The following is a 27,952-nucleotide window of genomic DNA, read 5'->3' as shown; positions in this document are numbered from 1 at the left end:
TACTGCCCGCCGCCCCGCCGCCGCCGCCCCGGGCCCCCCGCCGCCCCGCCGCGACGGATGCAGGTGAGCGGCGCGGCCCGCCGGGCCTGGCCGTGCGGGGCGGGGGGAGGCGGGACGCGGCCCCGCCGCCATGTCGGGCCCCGGCAGCCCCGGGGCCAGCAGCCGGCGGGCCGGGCCGCACCGAGCCGCGGATCGGGCCTCTCCGGATCCCCCGCGGCTCGCGGGCTGGTTGGGCCGCGGCGGCGCTGGCAGCCGCCCCCCGCCCCGCCCCGCGCCGCTGTCGGGGTGCGGGGCTCCCCGCGAAGCCCGCGGCGAACGCGGGGCTCGGCCGGAGCCTCGCCCGGCGGGGCGGCGGGGGGCTCGGGGCTGCCGCGGCTGCCGCCGGCTCACGGCGCGGGGCACCCGCCTGCGGGCTGGGCGCCTGCCGCTCGCCGGTGAAATAACGCACCCAAACGCCGACTTCTGTAGGAGTTTCGGGGCTTGCTTTTAAAACTTGCGTGCTCTCGGGAGATACGGCGAAGGGCTCGGTCGGTTTCTGCGCTTCGGCGGCCACACCGCGTTTTATGTGACCTTCTGAGATCTCGAGGCAAGTAGCCTCTATCTGGCCGTGTTTTGGAACTTTGGATTGGGGTGCGTGTTTGCTTTTGGGAGTTACAGCTGCTCGTGAGCCGCCCTGCTGATAAGGACCTTAGGTGGCCTGGTTTAAGTGGCGGGTCTTGCTAAAATTAAACGTGTACCTGTGCCACCCCCTCCCTGTGACACTCCGCTGCCCCGCCAAGCACAGACGTGCTCCCCGCAGCCTACACCCCGCGTAGATGGCGGAACACCTCACACTGAACTCACGCAGATCGTACTTGTTGTGTGTGTAGACACCGCTGATAATGAAAGTGAGGATAAGGTGCCTATTTTTATCCTCTGCCATTCCTTCCGGATGTTTTTGCCCTGGTACGTGGTTTTATTTTTTTTGTTAAAATAAACCCCAAACATTATTTCTAACAAAAAAGTCTTCCCTGTGACAAACCCCATGGATTTCCTAGAAGCCGTATCCCAGTTTGGAGGCGCAAAAAGCATGGACAAAAGCGGAGCATAGCCTTGAAAAACATGATTTTATTTCTGCCTTCTCCCTGTCAAAATAGGAAGCGACGGTGAAATTTGTACTACTGAACCGCAGCCCGCTTTAGGCACGGCCACGTGCTGGCAATGCCTCACCAAAGTAAAGGCAGGCTTTCATCGGAGCTTTGCGTTGTGCTGCGTGCAGGCGCCGCACTGACCTGGCTGCCTGTACACAGCCAGTCTTGTTTCCACAGCCCCGCGCTTCAGACGGGTTTATTCATTATTGAACGAAGGCGAGCGCGTTCGCAGGCACCACAGGACTGTAAGCGCTTGCCTGGAGCTTTGTGTGACCCCATGGAGGGTGGCGGGGGTTTGTTTAGGTTTTTATTTTGTAGCTTTGCTCCGGAGCAGGTCGGCAGCGTGCTCTTCTGACACCTTGCTGCTCCGTGCTCTGTAAATAACGACAGGCAGCACCGTAACCACAGCCCGCGGTATCGTGTCAATCCATCCGAACAGAACTTAACGTTTGAGCGTCAAATCAGGCGTAAAAATCTCCTTGCCCGCTGCCTTCAAAGATGATTGAAGATGACGAAAGCCCCGTTAACAGTTTGACTGCTCGGTTTGACTGAATGGTGGGGATTTTGCAGTGCTTTGCTGTCTGCTAAACAAGTCCCATTAAACACTTTCAGTTTTGTTCTCTTCTCACCATTAAAAGCGAGGGTAGTACGGCAGAATTTAGTTTGTTCCGGTTTGTCTTTTCTTCCTACAGGGGCCATTTCTAAGTTACTTTGTGTATTTAATGGAAAGATAAAGTAGGTGCTGCCGCATTCCTGGCTGAGTTCAGGTTTCTTCCGCCCTCAGAAGCCGATATCCCACCGTCTGAGCAGCGCAGGAGTAAAACCCACCCGTCATCAGACCGTAAGAAGAAGTTAGGTTTGGCAGCAGTAATGAAAACCGCCAAACTTGGCAGATTTCATTTTAGCCGCCGCGCAGTTTCCCACCAGGTCTGCACGGCAAACTTGTGCTGGCACAGCTGTGTCTGCGGGCGCCGGGACAAAGTGTGACCCGTGACCCGCAGAGCTGCGCCAGCAGAAGCTCGGCCGGAGCTGCGCTTATCTGCACAAGTGCGCTTCGACTGATAGAGCTTGTTTGCGTTTTTCAAGCATGTTTTGCCCCAATCCTGGTAGCAGCGCTGCTGCCAGGGATGCAGCGGGATCGGTCGTTTATCTCCCCAGCTTGGAAGGGATGACTGGTCGGGTGTATTTTCTGCGGGTGGTTCTCCTCGTCCTACAAGCTCAGTCGCTTTTGCAGTGGGAATTCTCTTGTGGAAGTAAGTGATGTTGTGGCTGCTACTTCTTTCTGTCCAAAGGTGTTTATAAAACTTCCCTTTCGTGTGATAAGCTGGAATATTTTTTTTTCCTCCATTCAGACTCTGGTGGTTTTTCATTTTCATGTGGCCAAGCACAGGAATATTTAGCATTCACACCAGTCTTAGAAGAAGTAAGCCAGAAAGTGATCCCAAGGCGTGTGTGGACTCTGGTAATAAAATAAAAAGGCACCACTGGAGAAAAATTAATTAATTTCCACACTAGGGTGAGTATTTAATTTATATCTAAAACACTGCAAAGAAAAACTTACATTTAGGTAGATCGCAGCAGCCACTGTCTTTTTCTTGTTAAAATCTTTCTGAGGGCATTCTGGTTTTAAGTGGTAAAATCATGCATCAGTAATGCGCATAATTTCAGAGGAAACTTGCTTTGACTGCAAGAAATAATACTGCCTAGATCAGCTTTAATCTGTTGGACGCTTTTGGGTTACTTGAGTTTGAAAGGGGAGATAAATATGAATAAATGGCTCGCTTATTATTTACTGGAAAGAGCTTTTGGGATGCCAAAGGGCACATGAGGCACCAGCTGTAACCTGATTTGCAGAATACCGAGACAGCAGTTGTAATGATGGTGTCCAGTTGTTTGGGAGCATAAGATGGCTCTTGAGAAAACTTTAAAATAGAAGTTAAAATATGTCTTAGGCATATTTAGATTCAAGAGGATTTGCTGTGGATTTACTACTTAAAAGCATTACATGCTAAGCCTCTTGTACTATTTTTTCTTTTTTCCCCAAATTCTGTGGTTCCTTTAATGATAGCCCATCATCGAGGCTTGGCTGCTCATTACTCGCTTTCTTCTGTTTAACAAAGCATTTCTCCTGTCTCGAGCCTGTAAGTTAGAGCCACAAAGGTATAGATGGCTCTAAAACACACTGACCCTCTGTGTTCGGCTACGTTTGCACGGCTCGGGGGGCAACCTGGGTTTCAGGGATCTACCTGCACTGCTTCTACTTCTTACCCGTCAAGACAGAAGCCAGGACTGTCTTAGGACGTTTCTTCATTGGCATCTTTAGCTGGTGACGTTTCTGGAATTCTCTTGCTCTCCTTCCCCATCTCCAGAGGCTTGTGCACCTCTGGTCCACACCAGCAAACGTCACCCGAGTGCCTCCCACCACGAGACACCTTCTCCCGAAAAAAAAAAAAGAGATCAGACAACTCAAAGGGGACAAAGCAAACTGTGGAGTGTCCTGCAGGAGATGGCAAAACCACTCAACATGTACAGGATTTACTGGATCTGTTTGTGGCTCCTTCAGAGGGCCTTGGGGTCGATCTCAAACAGCAAGACTCGGAGGGGAGTGTGCAGTGTAACACACTGACTGCCTTTATTTGCAGCTTGGTAAATTCACAAAAGGGCTATGTGACACCTACTTGTAATGGCAAAATACCGGACCTGACTTGGTTTCTGTTATTTGAGAGACATCTCCTCTCTTAGATCAGTGTTGAAAACAAAAAAACCCAAACCGCAATGATTCTGAAGAAAAAAAGAAGAGAATTAGAGGAAAATCCCTGCAAGAAAGTTGCTCTGGAATCCTGCTTAGAAGAAGAACCTTTGCAGTGGCTTGTGCATCTCTCTACAAGATCAACAAGTGATTTAACGGTGTTAAAACACTACCATAAAACTTTCCTTCTAAAGTTTGAGAGCTGGTCATTCAAAATATGATTCAAGGCAGGCAGAGATGCGATATATAATGTAGAAATGCATTATATGGTGTCCTACAGGAAACAAGTTTATCTCTTTCAAGGGGAGACATTAAACCAGCGCTGACAAAAACGCTCCAAGATTAAGCAGCAGCAGCTACAAACAATTCTAGGTACAGCTCACGTGCAGCCCGTGAGTGCAGAGATTTCAAAGCGGCACGAAGTGGGCACGTGGGGCCGAGGAGCAGAGCCCCGTTTCGCTGCTGCGTGTCGTGCGCACACGGAGCTGAACTGGCGCCCGTAACCTGCACGTGTCCACATGGCGCAGATAAGGCTGCGTGCGCTCGCCCTTACTGTGCCATTTCCTGATGTAAATGATTAATAGCGTTCTATGATCGCACGGCATCGCAGCTGTTTGTGCCGAGTGTTTAGCAAAATGGTTTATCGTCCATCACATTCTGCTGGCCTGGAAAGGAGCTGTATGTTTTATCTGAGAAAAATATACAAAATGAAATTAAAAGGGCTGTAGGACTCACATCCGCAGAGCCTGTGCTGTAGAAGCATATTTTTATAAAGTTAACACTGTGTACATTCTCCACAGGCAGATTTCACAGATTTACAACGCAGTTGTGTTAACAAAGGTTCTTGGACCGTCTGCACTAGCAGGAGAGAAATTAAATACTTCTTTTTTTGTCAAAACTACACAGGTTGGGGAGAACGAAACTCTTCTACTTGGAGCACAACGTTTAGAACAGGGCCAGAGGAGGGGATTTTCTCATTGCCTCGCTGCCAAGAGCGAGTTGAGGCTTGCCTGTGACTGATGGTTAAAGTGGCGGTGTCAAAATAGCGATCTCGGGGTGCAAACAGCAGCAGGTCCACAGGGACTCCTGTACGGTTTGATTTGTCCCACCAAAGCGTCCGTCTTGCTGACAACAATGATCAGCACGTGTTATTGAGGGAAAAATCTGGGGCTAAAGATAACAACCCTCGGGGGGGGCCATGTATTTTTTCAGTCCATGTGGTGATGGATCTTCAGAGGGGTTTTTAGTGTTGTTTTTGGTTTTTTTTTGTTCCCCCCCCCCCACTTTGCAGCTTGAGGGTTGGTAAATCTTTGACTGTTTACAGATACGAACCAACTAATCCTTCAGAGCGCTTATCGTCCCGGCTGATGTCAATCAAGATTATCTGTCACTCTAAACGAAGCATAAAGAAAAACCTATTGAGCCCTCACCTAGGAGCAGCAGGAAATTTTATGGCTAGGAAACTACTGGAGGCAGCGCTCCCGAATTCTGCACCCATGTGAGGGCTCCGGAGGCTGCGTTGGAAAGGGGAACGCAAACTAAAACTCCAGACTAGGTGTCCTTAATCCCGGCTGCCAACCCTTCTGCAACTACTACTGCAAGTGGCAAGGTCTCCAGTCTCCTACTTGCAACCACCCGAAACTAAAAACTCAATTATAATGTCTTAGATGCTTTTAAAGGCAAAAAAATATCGGAGGGTGAAGGCAGCTCTGCGAGGTGCGGAAGAGAGAGGGAAGAGCAAGAGGGAAAGGGAATTAACTTCTGCTTCGCAGGACATGTGCCACAGCTACAGACAGAGGGATGCGCAGCCTTCACCTCACCGTGTCCCGGTATTAAAAAGGGACCTTTCCCCATGTAGGAAAAAAAAAAAAAAAAAAAAGGCTTTGGTTTTCCTTTTAGGGCATTTTGAGAACTCCAGAAACCTGCCTGCCTGCCAGATCATTTTGGAAAGAAGGGTTTTATGGGCTGCTAAGCAAAGTTCTGTGAATGCAAGAAGTAAGTGTTTTGGCTAAATTTGAAACCCAGAAAGCCTCTTTTGGTTTTTCAAGTGTCTGGTACCAGCTGAAACAATCTTTTTTAGAAGGTTTCTTCTCTGAGTCAGGGCATGAACCTCACATTGGGAGCAATAGTGCAAAGTGACCCCCATTTTTTTTCTTTGCTTTGGTGTCTGGGTCCATCCATCTCATTTTTTTAGCTCATCAGGCTTCACAAATATGAAGAGAACTACAAAAAGCGTCCGTTTTTGGTCAAGCTATTAGTAATAGTCAGGATTTGTAAACAGCACTCGAGTTTACTGTTTGTCCTTTAGGGCAGCTGAATGAATTGCTTGAGTAGTTTTCCCCTCGCTTTTCAGGAATGCTTCCATCTGACGGAACATCTTTGTGCCTTCTAATCACAAATTAGTTTTGCTTTTTTGTCTTCCTAACAAACCAATCTAAAGGCTGCCTCGAAAGGTTCTGTCTTGGCTTGAACTGTTTAGACAAAGAAGCACATTCAGTAAGGTTTCCTTCTGCAGATTTTTAGCTTTTGGGTTTGTTTTTTTTGCCTATGTGATACTGGCAGGAAAACTGAGAAAGAGGGAAAGCAGGTGCCGTATTTAGCGTGTTTGCTCCGTATGACTGTCCTGTGTTTTGTGGAGAGGTCCGGTGGGGTTTTAAAGTTTTCAGCGGCGTAGCCTGCAGCTGTTCCTGCTCCTGGTGCTTAACCCTAAGATTTTGTGGCCTAAAAAGGTATTTGAGAGTTTCTGCTGGAAAGATCTCATTCAGGCACTCTGGAAACATTTGTCTCTTCTATACAAACCAGTTTGCTCCTAGGGGTGGAGGTGAATGTATACTCGAGGCTTGATTGTCCCACGTACCTTGTGTTATACTTGCGTGAAGTTAATAAACTTCTTGATGGCACAAGGGAGATGTATCTCCCTCAAATAAATACGTTTTATCTTGAGTCAGCCTTGACACGTGGAGAACATCCTTAGCTCTTCTCATCGAGAGTGCTGGAGGAGAACTGAGGTGCTCGAAGGAAAGCGTAAGAGTTGTCACCATTCACCCATGGGGAGAGACGCCGATGGGAGCGGGTACCAGCGCTGCAGAGCTGCCAGCGTTCCCGGCTTTTCGGGAAGGGTTTGGTTCCCTCGCTTCGTGTCGGAGCACGTTCGGTATGTGCCGCCAAGCACCCGCGGCACGGGCTGCTGCTGCAGGTACGGAACTTCAAACCTGTTTGCAAGGGACACAGAAGCAGAATAGTTCTCAAAAACTGTGCTCTCCAGGTAAAACAAAACTCTCTCCTTGGCATTTTCTTAGACTTGCGGCTCCTGGCAGGAAAAGGCCAACTGGGGCACTGCTGAAAGTAGCACCAGAAAACTGGTTGCTGCTTCCTCCGTACCTTAAAATCCGATTTATATTTACTCTGTAAGATGAATTTACAACCAACCCTGGAAGTGGGGGAGTGCTAGCACAGGATGAATTGTCCACCCAGCAGAAGTTTCCACTTGTGAACGCCTTTCCTCTAATCCCTTTTTGTTTTGGAAAGTTAAGAAAGCAAAAGGAAAGCGGGGCCGGATGACTTCTCATGTACCAGAATGCAGTCAGAAGTGCCGGAGGAGCTGAGCTCACGTTGTCAGATGGCCCTTGACTTGTGTTTTTCCTCCAGCCAAATTTTGTTTTACCACTGGGAGTAGTTCAGTCTCCAGGCACATTTTTGTACCAGTGATCCTCTTCTTTCTCCTTTATAAAGCAAAAGGTTGTGAAGGAGTGGACCCCATCAGATAAATCAGGCATCTTTTGAGTTGACGAGAGAAGCACGTATATTAAGTATTTGAGACCTGTGAACAGGACTTTTTTTACAGTACTCAGATCTCTTTGAAATGTCTGGGATTACAAGGTTATACAGCCTCATGCGCATTTACATAGCAAAGTTTGAGTCAGCCTGTGACCTTAGGATATCCGTTTCATTCTTAGATAATTTTTGCTGTATGGCTCGACTTGAATACCGCACAGCTAATAGTCCTGTGATGAACTGCAAGGTGTTTTTCCGCCTGCTATAGTGACAAAGGTCCCCATGCACGTAAAGGTGGAACTGGTCAATTCTAAATTCATGGCTGCAGCAGGTAGGGACAAAAACAACCCTGGCCATGCATGCGGGGGGATGAGTGTAACTCAAAGTATTTTCTACTTAGAAAATTACATGTTTTCAAACCTCAAGCTGTCAACAATGCTACAGCATTCCTGAACGCTGCGGTCAGATTTCAGGGCTGCTCCTGGGGAATTAGCCTCCCGATACCCACATCTCCTTTTTTTGTTAGACAGGAATGTCCTGGTCCCCACAGAGATTGTCTTGGGATAGTGTTGGTGTAGTGTCTCATTTTCTACCATGCTGGAACACAGTTAGAAGAGTGTCAGTCGTCAATATTGATTTTAAAACTAAATCTAATTTGGGAAGTTAAGCCTGGCGTAAATGCACACAGGAAAGATTTGGAGAATCAAATAAAGAAGCAGCTGAACTAACTCTTGGTACCCAAATAATATGGCAAGCTTTTTTACATCTTTGGTTAAAGAACTAAATTACATTTAAATATACCCTATGAAGAAAGAGATTTATGCTTATAAACTGCTTTATTTTAGAGAGATCCCTTTTCTTTCTTTCTCCTCCTGTTCTGAGCATACAAGCCTAGATTTGAGCGCTAGTGCATCATCCCGTGGCCTGTTGAAACTGGGCTGTAATGTAAAAAAGCTCATTTATTGTGCCAGTGATTGCAAAACACTTTCCACTAATGGTGTGTACTTTTGCCTCTGGCTTTTTTTTTTTTTTTCCTTTCTTTGAGAATCTTGAGCTTTGACTCATCCAAATCTACCTGTAGCTGAGCAGGGCAGGCCTTGGAACTTTTAAGCTGTTTCGAGTAGATTTTATGGTGGCAAATTTTCCTGTTGTTAATTATTGCTGCAAAAAGCAGATTGTGAGCGATAACCGGGCCATTATTTTTCTGTCTTACAGCAAGAATAGCCCAAGTCCTGCTGGGCTTTGCTTATTTTCTTAAGGTGTTGGCAGCCTACCACTTAATGGGTAAGATAACTTCATAGCCATGGAAATAATCTCGTTTGTTCTTTTCTCCTGGCACAAGCTTTTCTTTGAAGGATGAAAGGTTATTGAGGATTCAAATTGTATTTTAAAGAAGGGAAGGAATGTTCCTGGAGAAGATCGCTGCAGCGGTGCATGTGAATTAATAATTCCAGTGTAGTTCTGCTCAAAAAAAACGGGTCGATGGCTGAGTTGGCTCCAGTTATTGATTCTGAGGAGCTGAATGAACCAAGGTGTTGGCTCAGGGCAACCCGAACAGGGTCTTTATCATTTCTAAGCGATCTACTGAATGAACCGAGGCGTCAGATGAGGCTCGTGGATGAAAGCAGCCCTTTCCCTCGAGGCTGGGGTTGATGCTGGCGCACCACGATGCTCCGGGCTCGCTTGGTCCTTGGTGTTGAGCGGTTTCGGTCTCCCTGGTTCCTACCGCCATCAAACCGGTACCGGGAACACCTCCCGCTTTAAGCTGCGCCTGCTTTTCTGCTGCGCCCAGGAGAGGGTTTTGTGCTGACACTTGCTGCTCCTTCCCCAGGCTCCCGGCAACCCCTGTTCTTAATCCTTTAAGCCACTCTGTCCTGTATCGCATTAAAACACCAGCGCTCTCCAGGCGATGGGGCAGCATCGCAAATGTGTCATTGCTGTGAACTGCTGTGGGGTGCTTGTGTCAATAAATGTACAAGTGCAAATGTCCCTCTGCAGGCTTCCCATTAGATTTATTTACAGGCTGGCTGGTGAAACTCTTTCTGCCCTACAATAGATATCTTGTATGCATTTCTGTTAAGCAGAGCTTTGCTTTTGAGGAGATCGCTTCCCTGTGTTTGCACGTAAAGCAGCCCTAAGAGCTCCTTTGAAAGCAATAAGTATAAAACGCATCTGCAGACAGAGGCAGGAATTACTCCGTGACTTGATGCAGACACTCAGGAGTGGTCATGTACACAAGGGGGGAGACAGACTCATTCAAGCAGCAGAAACCATTCTTTTTGGGTAAGAACTGAAATGTTAAATGCAGAAATGGAAAAAAAAAACACCAAACCACACCCCAAACCTTACTACCGCGTAATGCTACATGGTATTTCTACGCTGTAAACACTTGAGCCGTTCTTTTAAATGGGGGCATGATAGAGAGGAAAAGGAAGGGTGGAAACCTGGATGTTACCTGTGATTTAAGAAAAGACTCTATACTTCATTCAGAGGAGATGAGGGAACAGAGGGAAATAACTCGTGGGTGTATGTCAGTAGGACAATTAGCATTTCCATCAAGTGAGTGCCAGTTGGCTCTAAAATTAATAGAATACAGCTCATTCCCTCCCTTCCCACTCCTCTCCTTGGCTTTTGCTGTCTTTTTTTTATTATTATTTCCTCCAGGGTTTGCTTCTATGGCTTTGCCATGCTCCTCTGGGCTGTTACAGTCTTTGTTGACATGATAACGTGAAGTCCCCCGGGATCCCACCATCGGCTGCAGGTTCTCGGTTACCTCTTGTGTTTCGCTATTGCCCCCTCACCCTATATCTTGAATTTCCCTGTGCCCAGGCTTGTGCTGCACATCAAGACAGGCGGAGGAGGCGAGAAGCCTCGCAGGACGTGCATGCTGAATGTCGCTGCAGCCGGTTGTATATCTGGGGTTCTTTTAACCTTACAGGAGCTCCACAGCTCCGTGTGAGCCGGTTCCCTCATCGGTGTGCTGGGCAGAGGCCGTTCTGTTCTGAAAACGCAGAAAGCTGTGCATTCAACCCAACAGCGACTGTGGTTTCAGTCCCTGAAAACAGTCCCTTGGTACGTCAGCGTCTAGCGGATCTTCAGGAACTGCCGAACGTCTCGCACGATGAGCAAAGCGAGGATTTTCTGTGAAACTTCAGTGGCCTAATCTGCGTCGCACATGGCATAAAAAGCAGAGCGAGGTTTGGACAAACTCCATGGCATTGTTGCTGTGCTGCTTGTTGACAGGTCCTTTTGCGCACGCTCTGGGTCGCTGGCTGGAGAGCGGTTTGGACAGGGCACCAGGCCGGAGTCCCGCGTTCGTGTTCTCGCAGAGTTGCCACCGGTCTGGTAAGGACTGCAACACTCCCCGCATTGTCACCCAAGTTTAATAAGCAGTAGCGCTCCCTTCCCAAGCCGGCAGTTACCTTGTGAAGATGCCTGCTGCCTGCATGACCTTGTTCTGCTTCTCAGCACAAACGTGCCTCTGAGCAGTTACACCTTGGAGGTTACAGCTTTCCCTCACCTCAGCATCACTCCAGAGGTGCCACTTCTTAAGTCTTTGCACTTCTGCTTCTTTTGCTTTCTGTCCCCTCTTGTAGGCAGCAGAAGACTCCGCTGGCTGCGGCATCAAACTTGTTCAGGTCCTTCGGGGAGATCTGCCTTCTGAGGGCTACAGGGACAGGCTATGGAAATTACTTGTAAAGCTGGGTTTGTAGAATTATTTTCCACATGTCATATTTATCTTGACCATGTAGCAGTGATGGCAGTTTAATTAAAATGTTCGGCTTCCATTGTGTGTCAAGGGTCCCCAAAAGTTTCAAGTTAAGAAATTCCAAGTACTGAAGCTTAGAGTAACGAAGATGTCTTAGTAAAGCCAGTTGGGTTTCGGATGCCTGACTGATGTGATTCAGGACCACCCCCGTATTACCTTGCTGTATTTTTAAATACATTAAGAGATGAGAAGAATACAAGCTGATGTAATTCCCTAACAGCACTACAGAAGTAACGTCCTGTTCTCTTTCCCACTTGGAGCCCAGATTATTTTAAATATGGCAAAAAGTTTACTATAGAGGCAAAGTTACTACTGCTACAGACTTGAAAAGAGAGAGAAATAAATGACCTTTAATGCTCTAGATTTCTCGTAACTACGTGATTTTGGTCTCTTTCTGCTAAAGTTGGAATGGCTAGTGAGTAGAGATCGACAGCCCTGCTGGGTTCATGTAGAGGAGCCCTCTGAACCGCACAGCCCGTGTGCCTTCTCAAGAGAAACCATTTTCTTGGGTGGATGGTATGAAAAATAATACCTCTTTTTATAGATTTACAAAGCAAAGTATTTTTTTTCCATTGCACCTGTGGGCTGCATCCCTTGTTGCTAGCTCCGTGGTACTAAGCTTGACATTTTAGCTCTTATTCCTTAGATTTAATATTTACTTTAGATCTGATCTTTTCCCCTGGAGATTTTTTTTTCCACTTGCTGTCTAACTATCCTCCTATTGGTAGGATATTTAGTTGTGTCCAAATAATCTCTATTTATTTATTTGACCATACTTTCTTCAAAGATTGTTTGAAACCGGAAGATGACAGTAAAAGAGTGCTTATTTTCTCTTTTTAATTATAAAAACCACAATGAGGCATTTTTGCTCATTTCACTGATAATCTCCATTCCCAATCAGGTTACTTGGAATAAGGAATGGCAAAGAGAAAGCGGCCGTACCTTTGTGGGCAGCTCCCGTGCTGGTTGAGCTCTGGGTGCAGACAGCGTACGCAAGGGTGCATGAACATGATCCTGCAGGAAGGCACAACAAACAACATTCAGATCCAAGGAACAGACTATCAAAATTCCCCACGCATACGTTCTTGCTAGTGTGTATACACCAGTTATTATATATACTGATATACCAAGTAGTTTACCTTAAGCTAACACCTATATTCATATCCTAGTGTTAGCAGTTTTAAATCTGCATAACACACCCTTAAACAAGCACCTTATTTTCTTTACTTCAGTCCTCCACAGTACTCTGCAAGTCAATTTTCGTATTTGTGGGTACGGGCTGTACTTCCCCTTCTCCTTAAGGACAAGTATCATACACTTATATAAAATCAGCCTCATACACTGATATAAAAACAGAGTGTGCATAATACAGACGAGTAGCCTTGCTCGCCTCCCTTTGCAACCGTTTAGTTGTGTTTACAAAATCCATAGGTAAAAATGGCTTTGTCGTGCAGCTTTCCACCATTCAAATGCGCACGCGCGCACTCTGGCCTTGTCGGCCGGCAGGTTTAATTGCTGCGCGGGACCGCCTATGGCAGCGATGGACAGCGAGCTGTTGCTGCGCAGGGGAACGAGGGACGATTCAGGGCCGTCTGCTGGAGAGGCTTCAAACCGCTTTGGCAATTTGACTCAGCTACATACAGAGATTAAAAAAAAAAACAAGCCAAACACCCAACCAAGCAGACCCCACAAAGAAAGTCGGTCTGCTGGAGGGGAGGGCTACAGACAACTCATTAATGCATTGAGGTGTGAAAGAACGGAAACAGAACACCACCTTCCAGTCACTGTAGTTTAAGAATTGCATCTTTGAAGCTCTCTGGGGAAGGGACTGCTGGTTGCTTTGCAGTAGCACATTGCACTGAGGGCCTTTCCTGTCTGGCTTCAAAGTCCTCCTGCAGCATAGATGCCGAATGACTTGGCCAGCTTTGGGCAGGCTTTCTCTGTCCACTGAACCTACGTTAATCCTGCTTGATGGGGGATATTTGCTTTTGGAAGAAGAGATCTGGTTTTATTAAAAACGATAGTGATGCAGTTCATCTCTCCTAGCAACCCTGAAATGGTTACTCTGGTGTGTTTGGATGTGCTGTGTAATGAAAGAGATTTTCTTTCTTCTCGGTTGTTGTTGATTTCCCTCACCCATACAGAAAAAAAATACACTATGAGTGAGGAAATTTCTTAATTTCCCTAGCATAGTGTCCTCCTTTGGTGTGTTACGTTGATGTGATTTGTAGGCCTGCCTTTGGCTTCTCCCCAAGAAAATCACAGTTCATAGTTCATGCTGCTGGCTACATCCTCCCTGTCTCATATCCTCCACACATGTAAAGCCTAACAACATCTTAGTTCAGCACAGAAAACCAGTGCTCTTCTCTGTTATTACCTGGTGTAGGAGTGTTTGCTGCTCAAAAAACGCAGAGTGAAAGCCTACGGTGCAGTCCCATGGCTCCAAACTTTCTTCTTTGACGCTCCCCACATGTTCGGCACTGGTACATTGCTCCTTTTTTTGGCTTTAATTGATAACCAGTGCATCCTGTACACAAAAGCCAGAAAAAACAACAACACATAAAAAGCAAACTGCAAAAAAACCAGCCAGAGACCCACCATTTAAACCTCTTCGAAACCAAATAGCCTTCCCTCAGCCCCTTTTATACCCAGCTGAGCCTGAGCCTCTCAGGTTCACCTGGGCCCATGCTGAGGGTTTCAGCTGAGCCACCCCACTCGGCCAAATATTCTGGCTTTCCAGGATGCATTTACAGCAACAGAGTTAACGTGTAAGCGCGACACTATTGTCAGGAGTCCCCAGATTTAAAAGTTTGTTCAGAGCTTAAATACTTGTTCTCACTAACGCCCTGCTCTTCTCAGATTCAGGTTTTCTTTGATTTACACAATACTAGGGTCGTGCTAAGCTTACCTGGTTGGATTTGTAGCAGAGAGCAAGTCTTAATAGCTTTAAAAGTTTTCCAAGGGAAGGCTTTAGAAGACAAGGGGGCAAGAATTCTTTTTCGGTCCCACTTGAAAAGCAAAGAAACTGAGTGCGCTTATTCTGCTTATGTCACACCTCTGTTAGCTGAATTTTAGGCAAAGCCTGGCTTAAACCCGCACGTGCGACTCCACAGCAGCTCAAACTGACCGGAATCAGCGCTCCCTCGGTTCCCCGGCCGTGTCCTCCTGCATTGTTCCTTGCAACATCACTAACAGCGTCCGATTTTGGGGTTAACGGGCTCAGGGAACTCGGTGTAGCTCCCTGAAGACAGAGCAAAAATAGGTTGGGATTTTGGGATGTTGGTTTAGGTTCCAGGACAAGCGGAGGAGCAGATGGGAGCGATAGGAGTTGGGAACCCAAGCAGAATGTGTTTTAGCTTCAAAAACATACATGTGGTAGCTTTCAAGTCTTGCTCAATGTTGCTGTTACGGAGGAAAAAAAAAAAAGTTGATTTAGGTTTGTTTTCCCTTTTCTGTAACTGTGGAAATTACACTGATGCTCGTTTGACTCACTACTGTTTCAAAATAATACTAAAGTGACTAATAGCTGAAAAACGTGCGTGTCGCTTGACTCGCAGTTCAGGACTCGTTTCATTGGAGGGCCTCTGACTGCCGCAAATGGCTTCGAATTGGCAGAGCGCTTCACATAACGAGCGATATTTCAACATAATTTGACTCGAGTGCCCTGCCAAGGAGGAAACTGTAATCCCGAAGCTTTTTGATGGTGTCACCCACTCAGTGCTCATCTCCTGGCCTGTGGGCAGCTTAGGGATGAGTGTGGGGTGACTCAAGACTCTTTAACCACCGCGGTTTCCAAACCTTCGTCACCGGGCCCTGGGATGCTTGTCCAAATCCTGCCCAGATGACAGGAGCGAAGCTGCCGGGGATGGACAAGCCCCGCTCTGGTTTCCAGCGAGGATGCTCAGCAGCTGGAGGTGACCACAGACGCTCCAAGACATTGAGTCGATCCGCATGTGCCAGCGAGGACCCCTGGCTGGGCTGAGCCTTCCCGAGCTGCTCCTCGGCTGTGTCTGGCTCCCAATGAAACGACGAGCAGAAATACAAAGAATTTCTGGCTTGCTTTTGGAGCTGGAAATGCACCTCGAGAAGCCCGTAGGAAGCAACCGCGGCCAAAGCTTTTTTGCCAGCTGTATGCAGGGCAGGGAGGAGTGGCAGCGCGCAGAAGCTGGGCTTTAAATCTGCCCGAGTCTGGAATTATTATGATATTGTGCTGTAGAAAACAAAACTGCAAAGAGCCGGTAAGGATTTCACTCACCCAGCTGCTGACAGCAAAGTTTGTGACGTCCTAGGTCCAGATGTGGTAGAAGTATGGATTGTTCTAAGACACGGCACATTAAAAAGCAAAACGAAGACCCGTCCTGGGTCAGTTCAAATGTTTGATGACGACGACTTAAAGACCCAAAAGGTTCCCTTCTACTCTAAACCCTTAATCCTTCCTTGGTATTCTGCTTGATTTTCACCACCCAGCCTTGAAGTTTCCCCCTTTGAATCTGCGGTATACCTTGTAGGTGAAATAATTATTGCCAGGTAATGAAATCTCATTTTCTGCGAGGAATCCGTTCATGGGGCCGGGGCCGCTCCCAGCTTCTGCACGTGCGTGTAATTAACAGCAAAGACCCCCAGGTTGTGCTGGGTTTAGCGCTGCCGAAGCGCAGCCCGTAACTCTGGTTGTTTCGGGAAGTACCATTCCCAATTTCGGGATTCTGAAATGAAGATTGAAGGGTTTTGGGTTCAATCCTGCGTTCCTACGAATCTCTTTTCATTCATTGCCCTGAACTGAATCGCTGCAGCTGAGCAGCGCAGAATCCTCTTACCCTGTAGCTTTTGTCGCCGGGTGACTTCACCTGTAAATAGAAGTTGGCTATAATTAGACGTGGGGCTCGTATCTGCCCTGCGCTTGCAACCTGGAGCCTTAATTCCACATGAACGGCATTTCCTTGGGCACTCATCGGGGAACGAAGCCCCAGAGCTGTGACCGAGACCCTTCGCAGTACGATAAGCTTGTAAAGGGGACGTGTGGTCCTTGTTTAGGTGGCCTAGCTGAAAAAAAAAAACCAAATCCTGAACTAGTTTCCTCAAATTCCTCACCATTTTCTGTCTTGTCAGTTTAGCAAACCAAACCAGTCAGAGTTGTTCGGAGAGCTTCACAGTGATTGCAGCGGTTGTGGTAGAGTCGTATGTACGGGGGGAAAAAGATGCGTCCTGCAGGCCAGCTGCTTCAGATTTGTGTAAAAAAGAGCTAATTCCCCTCCAGACTGCAATTTCAAATCTCGAATGAGCAGAGTGCAAAAAGTAGAACTTTATATGTTGCTGGAAAAGCAAAGAGAAGAGCTTTCCCTTCAATCTTTGGCTCCCTGTGAAAACTACAGGAGCAACCCGTGTGAGCCGGGAAGGAGCGAAACGCTGTCACCTCGGCCGCAGGTTCCACACGCGGCAAATAACGATGCCACAGGTTACGCTTCAGTCTGGGGGATAAACGAGGAAATCCAGCAAGTCCGCACTGGGGCAGCACAAGGTGACATTGCAGGTGACCGCAGAAACCCACCTTTGTGGGAAGAAATGCGCTTCCACTTATTTTATTTATTTATGTATTTATCATACATAAACTCTAGGGTGTGAGTTTTTGCAGAGTGTCCCTGGGGAAGGTAATGACCTGGTGGGCTAGAAACAGAGAAACGTTGTCGAGTGGCAGATGGTGACGGCTGTGACAATCTTTCAGACTAACAGGGATGCCAAAGGAAAAATATGATCCTCCAGATCCTCGCAGAATTTACACCATCATGTCCGCAGAAGAGGTGGCCAACGGGAAGAAGTCGCACTGGGCTGAGTTAGAGATCTCGGGTGAGTCCGTTTGGTTTTGAATTTCGGTTCAGCACAGGTGTCGGTGCCCCAGAATCGCACCAGATACTTTCAGATGAGGGATCCCGCAGTGAAAATGGTTTTTCTAAGGTGAGGGAGGAAGATGGACTAATTTACAAGATTGCCTTTGAACTTGGCTGGCTCTTGTTCAGCCCAGCTGATTTAAAACAGCAGCTCAGGCTGGACGTGAGTTTCTGGGTAGTACACCTGCTTCCCTGGCTCTGTCCTTTTAACTGGGAGGGCCAGGTAATTATTTAAAGTCTGCTGATAGAGAAGATCCATGAAAGGACATTCTAGAAAGGTCACTGAGCGTTCCAGTGAAGTGATGGGGTGTTCACACTGAAAATCCCATATTCCGACATCCCCCACAGTTTGCATCTAACCGTTTGGGAGAGCAAACCTGAGTGAAGAGTTGGTTCTTTGCTTTTCTTTTTCAGGCAGAGTGCGGAGCTTAAGCACGTCCCTTTGGTCGCTGACGCACTTGACCGCTCTGCACCTCAATGACAATAATCTTACTCGCATTCCACCTGATATTGCCAAGCTGCATCATCTGGTTTACCTGGATCTGTCATCCAACAAACTCCGAAGTTTACCAGCAGAACTAGGAAACATGGTATCTCTCAGGTGAGAGAAATCATTCTGCTTAACTTCTGAAAAATCTGTGTTCTGGGACTGGGACCAAGACTTTTATCTTGCTTTCCATTCTTGCATTTAAATTAATTCTGAAAAATTCAAGACTGGTGCAAAGGTTCAGTTCTAATAGTTACTTTTGGGTTTATTTCCCTTCTTTTCTGATCTCTACAGATACAAGTCTATAAGCTAAGTCTCTGAGACTTGGTGGTGGTCTGCTGTTTAAATTTCCCCCGATTTAATCTTGTGGTTTGGGGTTTTTGTGGGGTTTTTTGTTTGGTTGGGGTTTTTGTTTGTTTGTTTGTTTTCCTAATGAAAGTATTTCAGTCATGCTTTGAAATGGGAAGATTGGCATATCTTTCCGTAATACAAAAAATTTGAGGTGCGAAGTGTCATCTTTGAAGCTAAGCAGTGTATGGTGCTTCAAGAGTTTTCTTCTGAAGCGATACTCATCAAAAGTGTTTTTGCATTTACTGCAGGGAATTGCTTTTAAATAACAATCTCTTACGGGTTTTGCCTTATGAACTTGGCCGGCTCTTCCAGCTGCAAACCCTAGGTCTGAAAGGTGAGTGTTTACAGTTCAATATTCCTAGGAGTACTCTGGAGTGACTGAGGGGGCTGGGCTCAAAACCTTTGGATGTTAACTCAACATTTTCTTATAGTTTTATTTGACATATTAAGCTTGTGGCAAAAAGGAGCAGGCAGTGTGGAAAACAATGCCTTTTTAAAAAGAAGCTGTTTAACTTCTTTATGCACCTATTTCCAATCTGTAGATAGGTAAAGAAACACTTTAACCTGTTATATTTATTAACAGAGGTGAGTCAAAGATGAAAGGCTACATGTGCTGGCTATTTCCATAGCATCTGTTACTGTAGTATTCTACAGTTCCAGGTTAAGCAACCTAAATATCTTCTGGGTCAGCTTGTCTGTTCTCATTCTGGGAGATGTGCTGTTGTTGGGAAGCCTGAAGAAAGGCAGCTAATCACCCAGGTTGTTGTTTTCTGCTGTTGGCAGGCAATCCTTTATCACAAGATATTCTCAGCCTCTACCAGGACCCAGACGGAACTCGAAAGCTACTGAACTACATGCTTGACAATCTCGCAGGTGACAGCCCCACACCTCTCATAGACACCGGCGGGTTCAAAGCAGGCGGTTCTGATAGTATTTGCTGCTAAAACAAGACTCTGAACCGCAGAGGGGAGGGTATTTTCTAACCACCTTCGCATTTTTGTCAGGCAGTTCCAGCCGTACACACAAAACACGCTCTTACACGCAGTGGAAGAGGTTGACATATATTGTCTGAGCTTTTCCCGTCTTACAACCAGTTGTTCCCACTGTTCTGTTTGAAACCCTGCAATTACCAACAAAGTGCAAAGCCTTCCTTGCTGAAGCCATCTTGATACTTTCCACTAGAAATCAGAACCCAAATGCAAGCAAAATGTCAAATTGAGATCTAGAAATACCCACGTGAATAAGAACATCCGGTACCTGACTTAAATCCTGCATCATGGTTCTGTGGCTGAGCTTTCTGTTTGGCAGCTTGATGCTCAAACGTCGCAGGAACGATGGACGCAGGGTGAGGTTCTCGGAGAAGGGCAGTATAGGATGTCCGAACCACCACCAGAGTTACCTCTTCTTCAGCATTATATTCAAAGCGCAGGAGTATTTTGGTGGTTCTTCTAGATTTGAAACCAAGAGACAAAAATAATCATGATTCGTACAACTGACAAATTTGCTCTTACTATAGCTACCCCTTTATGGCATTTAAATGATTTTTGCTTCTCCGGGAGCATAAAAAGACTTGAGGAGTTGGGGTTGCAAAGCACAGAAGGAAACGTTATTGTCCTGTTATCAGTTTGACTTAGAAATTGTAACTTACAATGATAAACCCTGAATTAATCACTGCTTTAATTGTTTTTTAGTTCATCCAGAGCAGCTGCCTCCAAGGCCATGGATTACTTTAAAAGAACGAGACCAAATTCTGCCCTCAGGTAAATCTGTGGTTCTTTTTCTTGTATTCACAGCGTGATGCACTGAAAAACTTTTCTTTGGCCTTATTTTCAGAGAAGTCTCTTGCCTGACATGGATCAGATTGAAAACTGCAATTTGTGTTCATTTGTAATAAAACAATTAACAAGTGGCTATGCTGTAAATATATTCTTTTATAACTTAGATAATAGGATGCTAGTAATTTCTTTTTCATGTTAGGCTTTGTCATAACTGTTCCAGCCACTGATGCTCAAGCAAAAGAGCTTTTTTTTTTTAAAAAAAAAAAAACAGAAATAAGAGCTGTAAAATAACTGCATACAAGTGCCCTGTTCACGCACAGGCTGACTAGAGCGAGACAAGTGAAGGCGTGGAGTGCCTGGTACCCAGGTTAGTCCAATGCCCTCTGTTGTTGCTTTTGGTGAAGTGCAAGAGCCTGTACAAATCCGGTGGCTCTTCCCCTGCACATCCAGAACCGGCCCTCGAAAAGCATCCCTGAGCTTGGATAAAGAAGAAAAATCCTAATATTGGTATTGCAGAAGATCAGATTAATAACCAGCAAGAATAATGTTGCAGTTAAGATCATCTGTCACCTTTTTTTTTTAATACATTAAAGAACAACAAACTAGAAAAAAATAGGAAGAAACGGGAAGTGCCCAAAGTCTGGTAAGCCGCCACAACATTAAGTTCTGCATTTCTCTGTCCGGGGCCCTTACAAATCAGTATCTCACTGGAGTTTTACAGACTTTGTTTTTAATTTTAAATCAAACTTCCTGAGCAGAAACAGAATTCAGAAGTTCTTAGAGAGCATTGCGTTAAGCGAGTGAGCTGTGGGCTATTTCACGGTCCAAACTGTACTCAGCCATTTGGGTTTTATTATGAAATTGAAACAACTGAGCAGCAGAAACCTTCTTCGGCTACGAGTATGAAAAATACAGCTGTGGGGCAGCCTCGTAGTAAAACCTCACTTCTTTCTCCAGAACAGACCGTGTAAGATTCAGTATTTTGGCTTGAATAGATTAGCATTTGTTATGTTCAGAGCTTACCTTTCCCTTTCCTCCTTTCCTTCCAGCTTCATTCACAGTTATGTGTTACAATGTCTTGTGTGATAAATACGCCACCCGGCAGCTCTACGGCTACTGCCCGTCCTGGGCGCTCAATTGGGAGTACAGGAAAAAGGGAATCATGGAAGAAATTGTCAACTGTGATGCAGACATCATTAGTCTTCAGGTAAATGGGAAATAACTGTCTTTTCCATTAGAAAATGTTAACTTCCACCTCTGGAATTAAATGCTCCCTTGAAAACACCACATTTACCGGCTTGCTGAGAGAAGTTTTGGGGTTTACCAATACAAGCTGTGTGCACAGCTCCTTGTTCACGTCTTGGCTTGCGGTTTATGAAATGAGAAAAGTAACGGAGATAAAATTAGCTAAATTAGTAGGTAATTGGCGCTGGAAGATCTGGGGGCTTTCTCCCTCAGGTAAGCATCATAAATATTCTCCCTTTGGCTGCATGGGATTCACTGCAGGAGGGGAGAGTGTTGAATGTGATATCCCCAAATACCACTGTTCCCAGACCATTCCTGCTTGGTTCAGGAGCTAAAGTCTCAAAAATACTGTCATTGGAAAACAAGGGGGCTTGCACGTTCCAAGTTAAATATTGATGATTGTCCGTACGTGCATCCTGCTCTGTTATTAGCAATTTATTGCTGATGTTTGGAACAGTTGAACACTTCTGCCTTTAAACTGATCAAGTCTGGGTATGTAAGAATCTCACACAAGAAGAGAATAGTTACCTTGGTCTGAAAACCTCCAGAGATCAACCTCTTGGACACCAGATGTTACTACAAAGAAAACGCATCAGTACAGAACAGCCAGAGCCCCTGGTGCGAAAGAGCTCTCCAGGTTAAACATTAATTGCTGCTGGGTATCGATCGACCTCTCAGAAGTTTTAACCTGGGACAGTGTCTGCATTCAGATGTCACAAATATCAGGTGTAATCTGTTCCAAATACATCTCACACTTGCCCTTTTGGGGGAACTCGGGGATATCCAGGAAAGCAGATCTGTTTCCAGAAGTGACCTGATTTGTGCAAAAAGAAGCTTTTCGTTTGCTGTCCGCAAGCCAAGGCAGGCACAAGTTGCCCTACAGCGATGGGAAGGGTTTGCTTGGCTTCGTTCGCCCAAAGTGTTTGTGTTCGATTGCAGGAAGTGGAAACAGAGCAATACTTCACCCTTTTTCTGCCAGCCTTGAAAGAACGGGGGTACGACGGGTTCTTTTCTCCAAAGTCACGTGCCAAAATCATGTCTGAGCAGGAGAGAAAGCATGTGGACGGCTGTGCAATATTCTTCAAAACCGAAAAGTAAGAGGCAGAAGCAGCTTTTTAAAAGTATCTTAAAACCGGCTTGATTTAGGCCCAACAGCCGCCTTCTCTCAGGGTGCGTGGTAACCAAAGTGCTCTGCTGTGAAACGTGAGACAAAGGTCACTACAAAGAAGGATCCTCCCTCCCTTGTGCTGCTCCATTTGCAGCAGAGTCCTTCCATTTCTTTCAGTCTATGAACAAAGACATCCTGTCAGAAACGTGGAAGTTTCAGGACAGCTAATATTAGTAAAAACTTACATGCTTTGTGTGTGCATTTTTTGGCTGATCTAATAAATAACTCACCTTCTCTGCAAACCTTTGCCTTGCTTGTCGAAAGTTTTGCCGCTCTGAGATTAAAGATCGGTAAGCTGGGCTTAACCTTCAGGTATTAAAAGGCGTGTTGCTGCCAAAGGACCGCAGGATATTATCTGCTTTTGTGAATCGAAGCATGACGTTATTGAATACCTGATCCAAACAGTTGTGCTACACTAAAAGCATCAAAATATTGGGAAGGGAGGAGAGGTGCTTCTCAGTGGTGTGAACTGCTCACGGGGCTGCCCCGGGTTGTACCGCACCGAGTATCCCTCTGAATGCTCCCTGGGACCAATTTCCAGTAATTGGAATGGAAGTTTTGCAGAGCCTTAGCTTCCTTTCAGAGTGCTCACTGCTTCCAGAAACAAAAATACACCTTTCAGGTCATGTATAGAACCAACTTGACTCGTTTTGAATAGAGAAAGTCTGTGAAAACAAACAACTGGCTTTTTTCAAACCTTAATACTAATGAGGGTATGTAGAGAACTGATTATTGCACTATGGCTCTCGCAGGTAAAAACCAGGATGCTTTTTAATTATTTTCTAAGAACACAGAAACAAAAAGACCCTTTCAATAGGTAGCCTTCAGTTTGTCTTGAAGCAAGGCTTTTTTTTGAGCATCGTAAAGCTGGAAAGGAATGAAAAACCCGTTTCACAAAACTAGTAGTGGTAGCTGGTGGTTTGAAAGAAGCTGATTTTTAATAATGCATTTGCCCAGAGTAAAAGGAAAGCCTTTAATTACCATCTCATCCTGATTTTTTGCCTGGAATGCTCCTGAGGAGGTGTGATAACCTCTGAGTGTTGCTCTGAATATTCCTCTCAGAGCACTACTCTGAATCAAATAAACGTTTCCTAAACCCCAAGTATCTCGTCTCCCAGGAGAGTGTCTCACTTGCCAGACCAAGAGCTCTACCCTGACCGGGGGAATATTTCTCAGAACTGTTATTGCTTTAAAAAACGAGAGGACAAGACAAACGTGCCTCACCTTCCCCTTCAGGCTCTCTCCTCGGCCACGGGAGGCTGGAGCGCAGGCACAAACCGCGTCTTTTCACGTGTACGTCACATGGGCTGACGCGCGATTCTCTGTGTCGACTCAGGTTCTCGCTGGTGCAGAAGCACACGGTGGAGTTCAACCAGGTGGCCATGGCCAACTCGGAAGGCTCGGAAGCCATGCTGAACCGCGTGATGACCAAGGACAACATCGGGGTCGCCGTGGTGCTGGAGGTGCACAAAGAATTGTTTGGTGCAAGTGAGTAAGGCTGCGGTTCTCTTGCTCATTATTCCAATTATTCCTTAGCTAACGTGGCTCTCTAGAGTGTTATTGCCATGGGTGGTGGTCGCCAGGTACTCGCAGATGAGCACACGCTGTTCGCTGTGCTAATTGGAGAAATAGCAGCCCAGCAGCAGGTCAGGACACAGGTGACATGATTTCCTGGTCTGGCTGCAGTCGTGGCCAGATGCACAATATTCAGCTTTCTGCTCTCAAGCTTTTGTCCCTGCTTCTTCTGTTAAATTCGACTTGAGAAATGAAGCTATTCCAAGGTCAGTGTGTCTGCACACGCATGCTCTTACCAATAGTTGTCAGTGATGTTCAACTTCTATTTTCAACTCTCTTTTTTCCCCCTCAATTGAATTCTTCCATCCTCCCCCAGCAATTACATGCCAGCGCTAATGTGTTGCTGTGGAAGAGTGAGATTATCAGGTATCTTTTGATGCCGCTTGATTGACTGGCTGTCACATTTTCATTACACGTGATCAGATGCAGCAGACAATTTCAAGATGCTCCAAATTGCCACCCTTCTCTGTCTGCCTGTCTGGTTTTTGGATCGCTTGTTTCCAGTGCACCCTTCAAAGAGGCAGGATGTCGAAATTCCAGGACTGGAGGAAGCAGCCTGTGACTTCCTGCCCCATCTTTCAGAGTACTGTTCCTCAGATAAATAGTAAAAGCAGCTGTAGTGCTTTCCAATAGCAGTGGCTACCCCCTGAGTGTTAATAAGGGGGAATCTGCCATATTCAGACAATCAGCCTTTCACTGATAAAAATGTATTTTTTAATCCAGGTATGAAACTGCTTCATGTGGACAAACAGCTGCTCCTCGTGGCCAATGCCCACATGCACTGGGACCCCGAATACTCAGATGTGAAACTCGTTCAGACCATGATGTTTGTCTCGGAACTGAAAAACATCCTTGAGAAAGCCTCCAGCCGGCCTGGGAGCCCAACAGCGGATCCTAATTCCATCCCTCTGGTGCTGTGTGCCGATCTCAACTCATTGCCCGATTCAGGTAAGACTGACTGTGGCTTCATTTTTAACTTACCTTTTTAGGAGTTTTGAATCCTCTTTTCTTCTGGATGGGGCAGTTTGCACTCCCCTGGGTCAGTATGGATGAAAGCTTTCTTCTTAATCTTTCAAAATCCAACTGAAGAGAACGCGAGTGCTCCAGTGGAGTAGGCTGCTTTTTGTGATCAGTTGGATGCTCCAGAAAAGTTGGTCGCACCTGCAAAGATGTAAAAAAACCACAAATAGATCTTAAATAAATCATACAATAAATACTCGTGCCTTGAGCAGTGATAATAAGTAGAAAAGACATGAGTTCATGATGTAACATGAAAACTTTCTAGGGAGACGGGCTTGCTTTAGTAATTACAACGTTCCATACTGCAATATCAGGTAGGCGTAGGAAAGCTGCTGCTCTAGCACATACGTGCTACAGTTTGCGTCCTGTGATTTTACTGTAATCCTCAAAAAATGGTGTCAAAGCCGCTGAAGAGCCTCTGTTTCCTGGCTGAAAGGCTTTGACAGCTCAGGCGCGGACAAGACAGCTGCTGGGTAGAATTCCCCTGAGATAGAAAACTCTTTTGCGATTTCCTGGGGTGTCTTATTGGTAGTTTGGTTTTTAACTCCAAGGACCAAAATTCTCTAAGTGTTGTATTTTAAAGCAACCCCCGATCCTTTCCTTCGCAAACAGGTGTAGTGGAATACTTAAGCAACGGCATAGTAGCCGACAACCACAAGGACTTCAAGGAGCTGCGTTATAACGAGTGTCTCATGAACTTCAGCGGCAACGGGAAGAACGGGGCTTCCGAAGGAAGAATTACACACGGCTTCCAACTCAAGAGCGCCTATGAAAACAACCTGATGCCTTACACGAATTACACTTTTGATTTCAAAGTAAGCAGCGATTTTTTCTGACGTGGCAGACGCTGACCTGGTCTCCCCAGGATGCCGTCTTAATTTTCTCACCTCTGTTCCTGTAAGCGCTTCATCACTACTTCCTACACTTGCTGGATGTTTTTCTTACCGCACAAAAAAATCCTTTGATTTCCTGGCGGTTTTTTAAGCTTCTGACCTGGCTCTGGCCGGTGACTTAACGCGAATGGACGCGGCGCTCGGAACGCGAAACGCTGCGCGCGTTTCCTTACCTTAATTCCAGCGCTGGTGCCTCTTCCCGTGAACCTCAGCCCGCAGCCAGTCGAGTCGAGGCGGCCAGAAGCCCAGGTTTGTTCTGACTCTCCTTGTTTCTCTTTCTCCCCAGGGTGTGATTGACTACATTTTCTATTCCAACACCCACATGAACGTGCTCGGTGTCCTGGGGCCTTTGGACCCTCAGTGGCTGGTTGACAACAACATCACGGGGTGTCCGCACCCCCACATCCCCTCCGACCACTTCTCACTGTTAACACAACTCGAACTCCACCCTCCGCTCCTGCCTCTTGTCAACGGCGTCCACTTGCCCAGCAGGAGGTAGTGGAGCCCCCGGCCCCTCGGAGGGCAAGGACCTGTGCTTACGGACCTGTACATTGTAAATCAAATCTAGCGGAGTGAAGTATGGCCAACCTTCAGCTGCTTCTTCAGGCTCCTTTCCTTCTGTGTTTGATAGGAGATTTTTGCACATTTTGGTGCAGATTGGTATCATTTGGCACTAGGGCTGGAACCAAAATATTATTCCTTTTCCAAGTTTTTAATTTAATTTTTTTTTTTAACTGGCAAGCTCTTTGTTTTTTTTTTCAGTAGGAAGCTGCACTTATAAATGGACAAATGAGATTAAAAACTTGTCTACTAACATATTTAAAGGTAATGCTTTTTTTCCAGAGCGTGGCAAAATGAGCCAGCCTTTTAGGAGAAAGAAAAAAAAACCAGAACAAAAATAGAAATGCTTGTTTTGTAGGAGGAATATTAGAAACACTGTTTGAACCCAAAACAGAGGCCGAACCCTGCATCCAAACTCAATTTTGCACATTAGTGAAGCACTTAATACCTGTCTATAAATGGTGAGCAGTGTGGCCCTGCCCCTCATCCAAATGACATTAGAAAACCAAAGATGGCTTAACATCTGTGAGAGAATGCGAGGTCTGAATTCTGCCGGTGTCAGTTCATTTCCGAGGACGTTTCCAGGTGAGCGTTAGCGCTGTGTACAGATGGCAGTGGCACGCGCCGCCGTGCCTGCTGCTTTTGGCCAGAGCTTGGAAGAACTCTGTGCTTTTTGGGCGAGATCCGCAGGAGCTCTGGGACACGGAGCTGCCTCGGCCACAGTCCGGGAGCAGGATTTAAAAACGGGAAGAAATTCCGCGCGGAGCGAGCCCGTTGCACGCGCTCGCGTGAATTCAGAGCTTGCAAATCTGGCCTGGGTTCCCTTTTGCAAAGTTCGGTCGCAAAGGTGGGAAACGGGATGCAGCGCAGGGTCCAGGAAGCGGCCGCTGGAAATGTCCCCGTCTGTCCCCGTGCGTTTGTCCCGGGGCAGAGAGCGGCAGCCGGGCCCGTCCCGTGGGTTATTCCTCCTGGCCCGGGTTGCCAAAAAGCCACCGCACATTTTTTAATCATATTTTTCTGTTGTTGGTCAGGGTTGGATCAAAAAGCTGCTGGTTCATTCCCAACTCTTAATGCTCTTTGATGTGTTGGAAACCCCCCCTTTTTTTTTTTCTTTTTATGCTCTAGGTGGCCAGTTCAAAACCTTGTGCCTCAAGAGGCATTAAACATAATGCAATTTTCTGAAAAATTGGTTGGCTGCTTAATGTTTAAAAGAAAAAAAAAAGTCACAGTGATAGGAAAAGGTTGTGTCTGTGTTTTTAAGTTTTTCTTTATTCTGCTTTTTTGCTGCTATAAGATTTTCTTGAATTTATATTTTAAACTTTTCATGCACTTTACTGTTTCTAGTCTCAAAAATGTGATATTTTTAATAAACGAAAAAAAATTTCCATTATGTGAATGAAATTTTAAAACAGATCAATAGCCTATATTTATGTCTCATTCGTATACTTAAAAAAAAAGTCAAATTTAAATTATGAAATCAGTTTTAAATACTAAGGAGCCATCTTCTGTCGTGCAAAACTGCTCAGTCAGGCTGTTGCTCTACTCATTAATTAAATTTAATTAAACATTT

The 27,952-nt window shown here is 46.1% G+C and overlaps 1 protein-coding gene across 3 annotated transcripts; it reads left to right on the top strand.

The window, feature by feature from the left end:
* Window positions 1-10: 10 nt before the first annotated feature.
* On the top strand, window positions 11-27,663 carry CNOT6L (CCR4-NOT transcription complex subunit 6 like). Of its 3 annotated transcripts, XM_065633539.1 has the most exons (13): window positions 2,353-2,383; window positions 2,483-2,646; window positions 17,142-17,263; window positions 17,719-17,905; window positions 18,391-18,476; window positions 18,926-19,015; window positions 19,834-19,902; window positions 20,970-21,127; window positions 22,105-22,259; window positions 23,670-23,821; window positions 24,632-24,856; window positions 25,541-25,743; window positions 26,108-27,663. In XM_065633539.1, exons 3-13 carry the CDS (start codon window positions 17,152-17,154, stop codon window positions 26,318-26,320), a joined length of 1,650 nt encoding a protein of 549 aa, XP_065489611.1. In that variant the 5' UTR covers window positions 2,353-2,383; window positions 2,483-2,646; window positions 17,142-17,151; the 3' UTR covers window positions 26,321-27,663. The 3 variants fall into 3 exon arrangements, with proteins under 3 accessions (XP_065489609.1, XP_065489611.1, XP_065489610.1); XM_065633537.1 differs by lacking the exons at window positions 2,353-2,383; window positions 2,483-2,646 and adding an exon at window positions 11-63; XM_065633538.1 differs by lacking the exons at window positions 2,353-2,383; window positions 2,483-2,646 and adding an exon at window positions 10,922-10,998.
* The last annotated feature ends 289 nt before the right edge of the window (window positions 27,664-27,952 follow it).

This window comes from Caloenas nicobarica, chromosome 4, assembly GCF_036013445.1.
Source record: "Caloenas nicobarica isolate bCalNic1 chromosome 4, bCalNic1.hap1, whole genome shotgun sequence".
Taxonomy (NCBI): Eukaryota; Metazoa; Chordata; class Aves; order Columbiformes; family Columbidae; genus Caloenas; species Caloenas nicobarica.
This window is presented reverse-complemented; position numbering and strand designations above follow the sequence as displayed.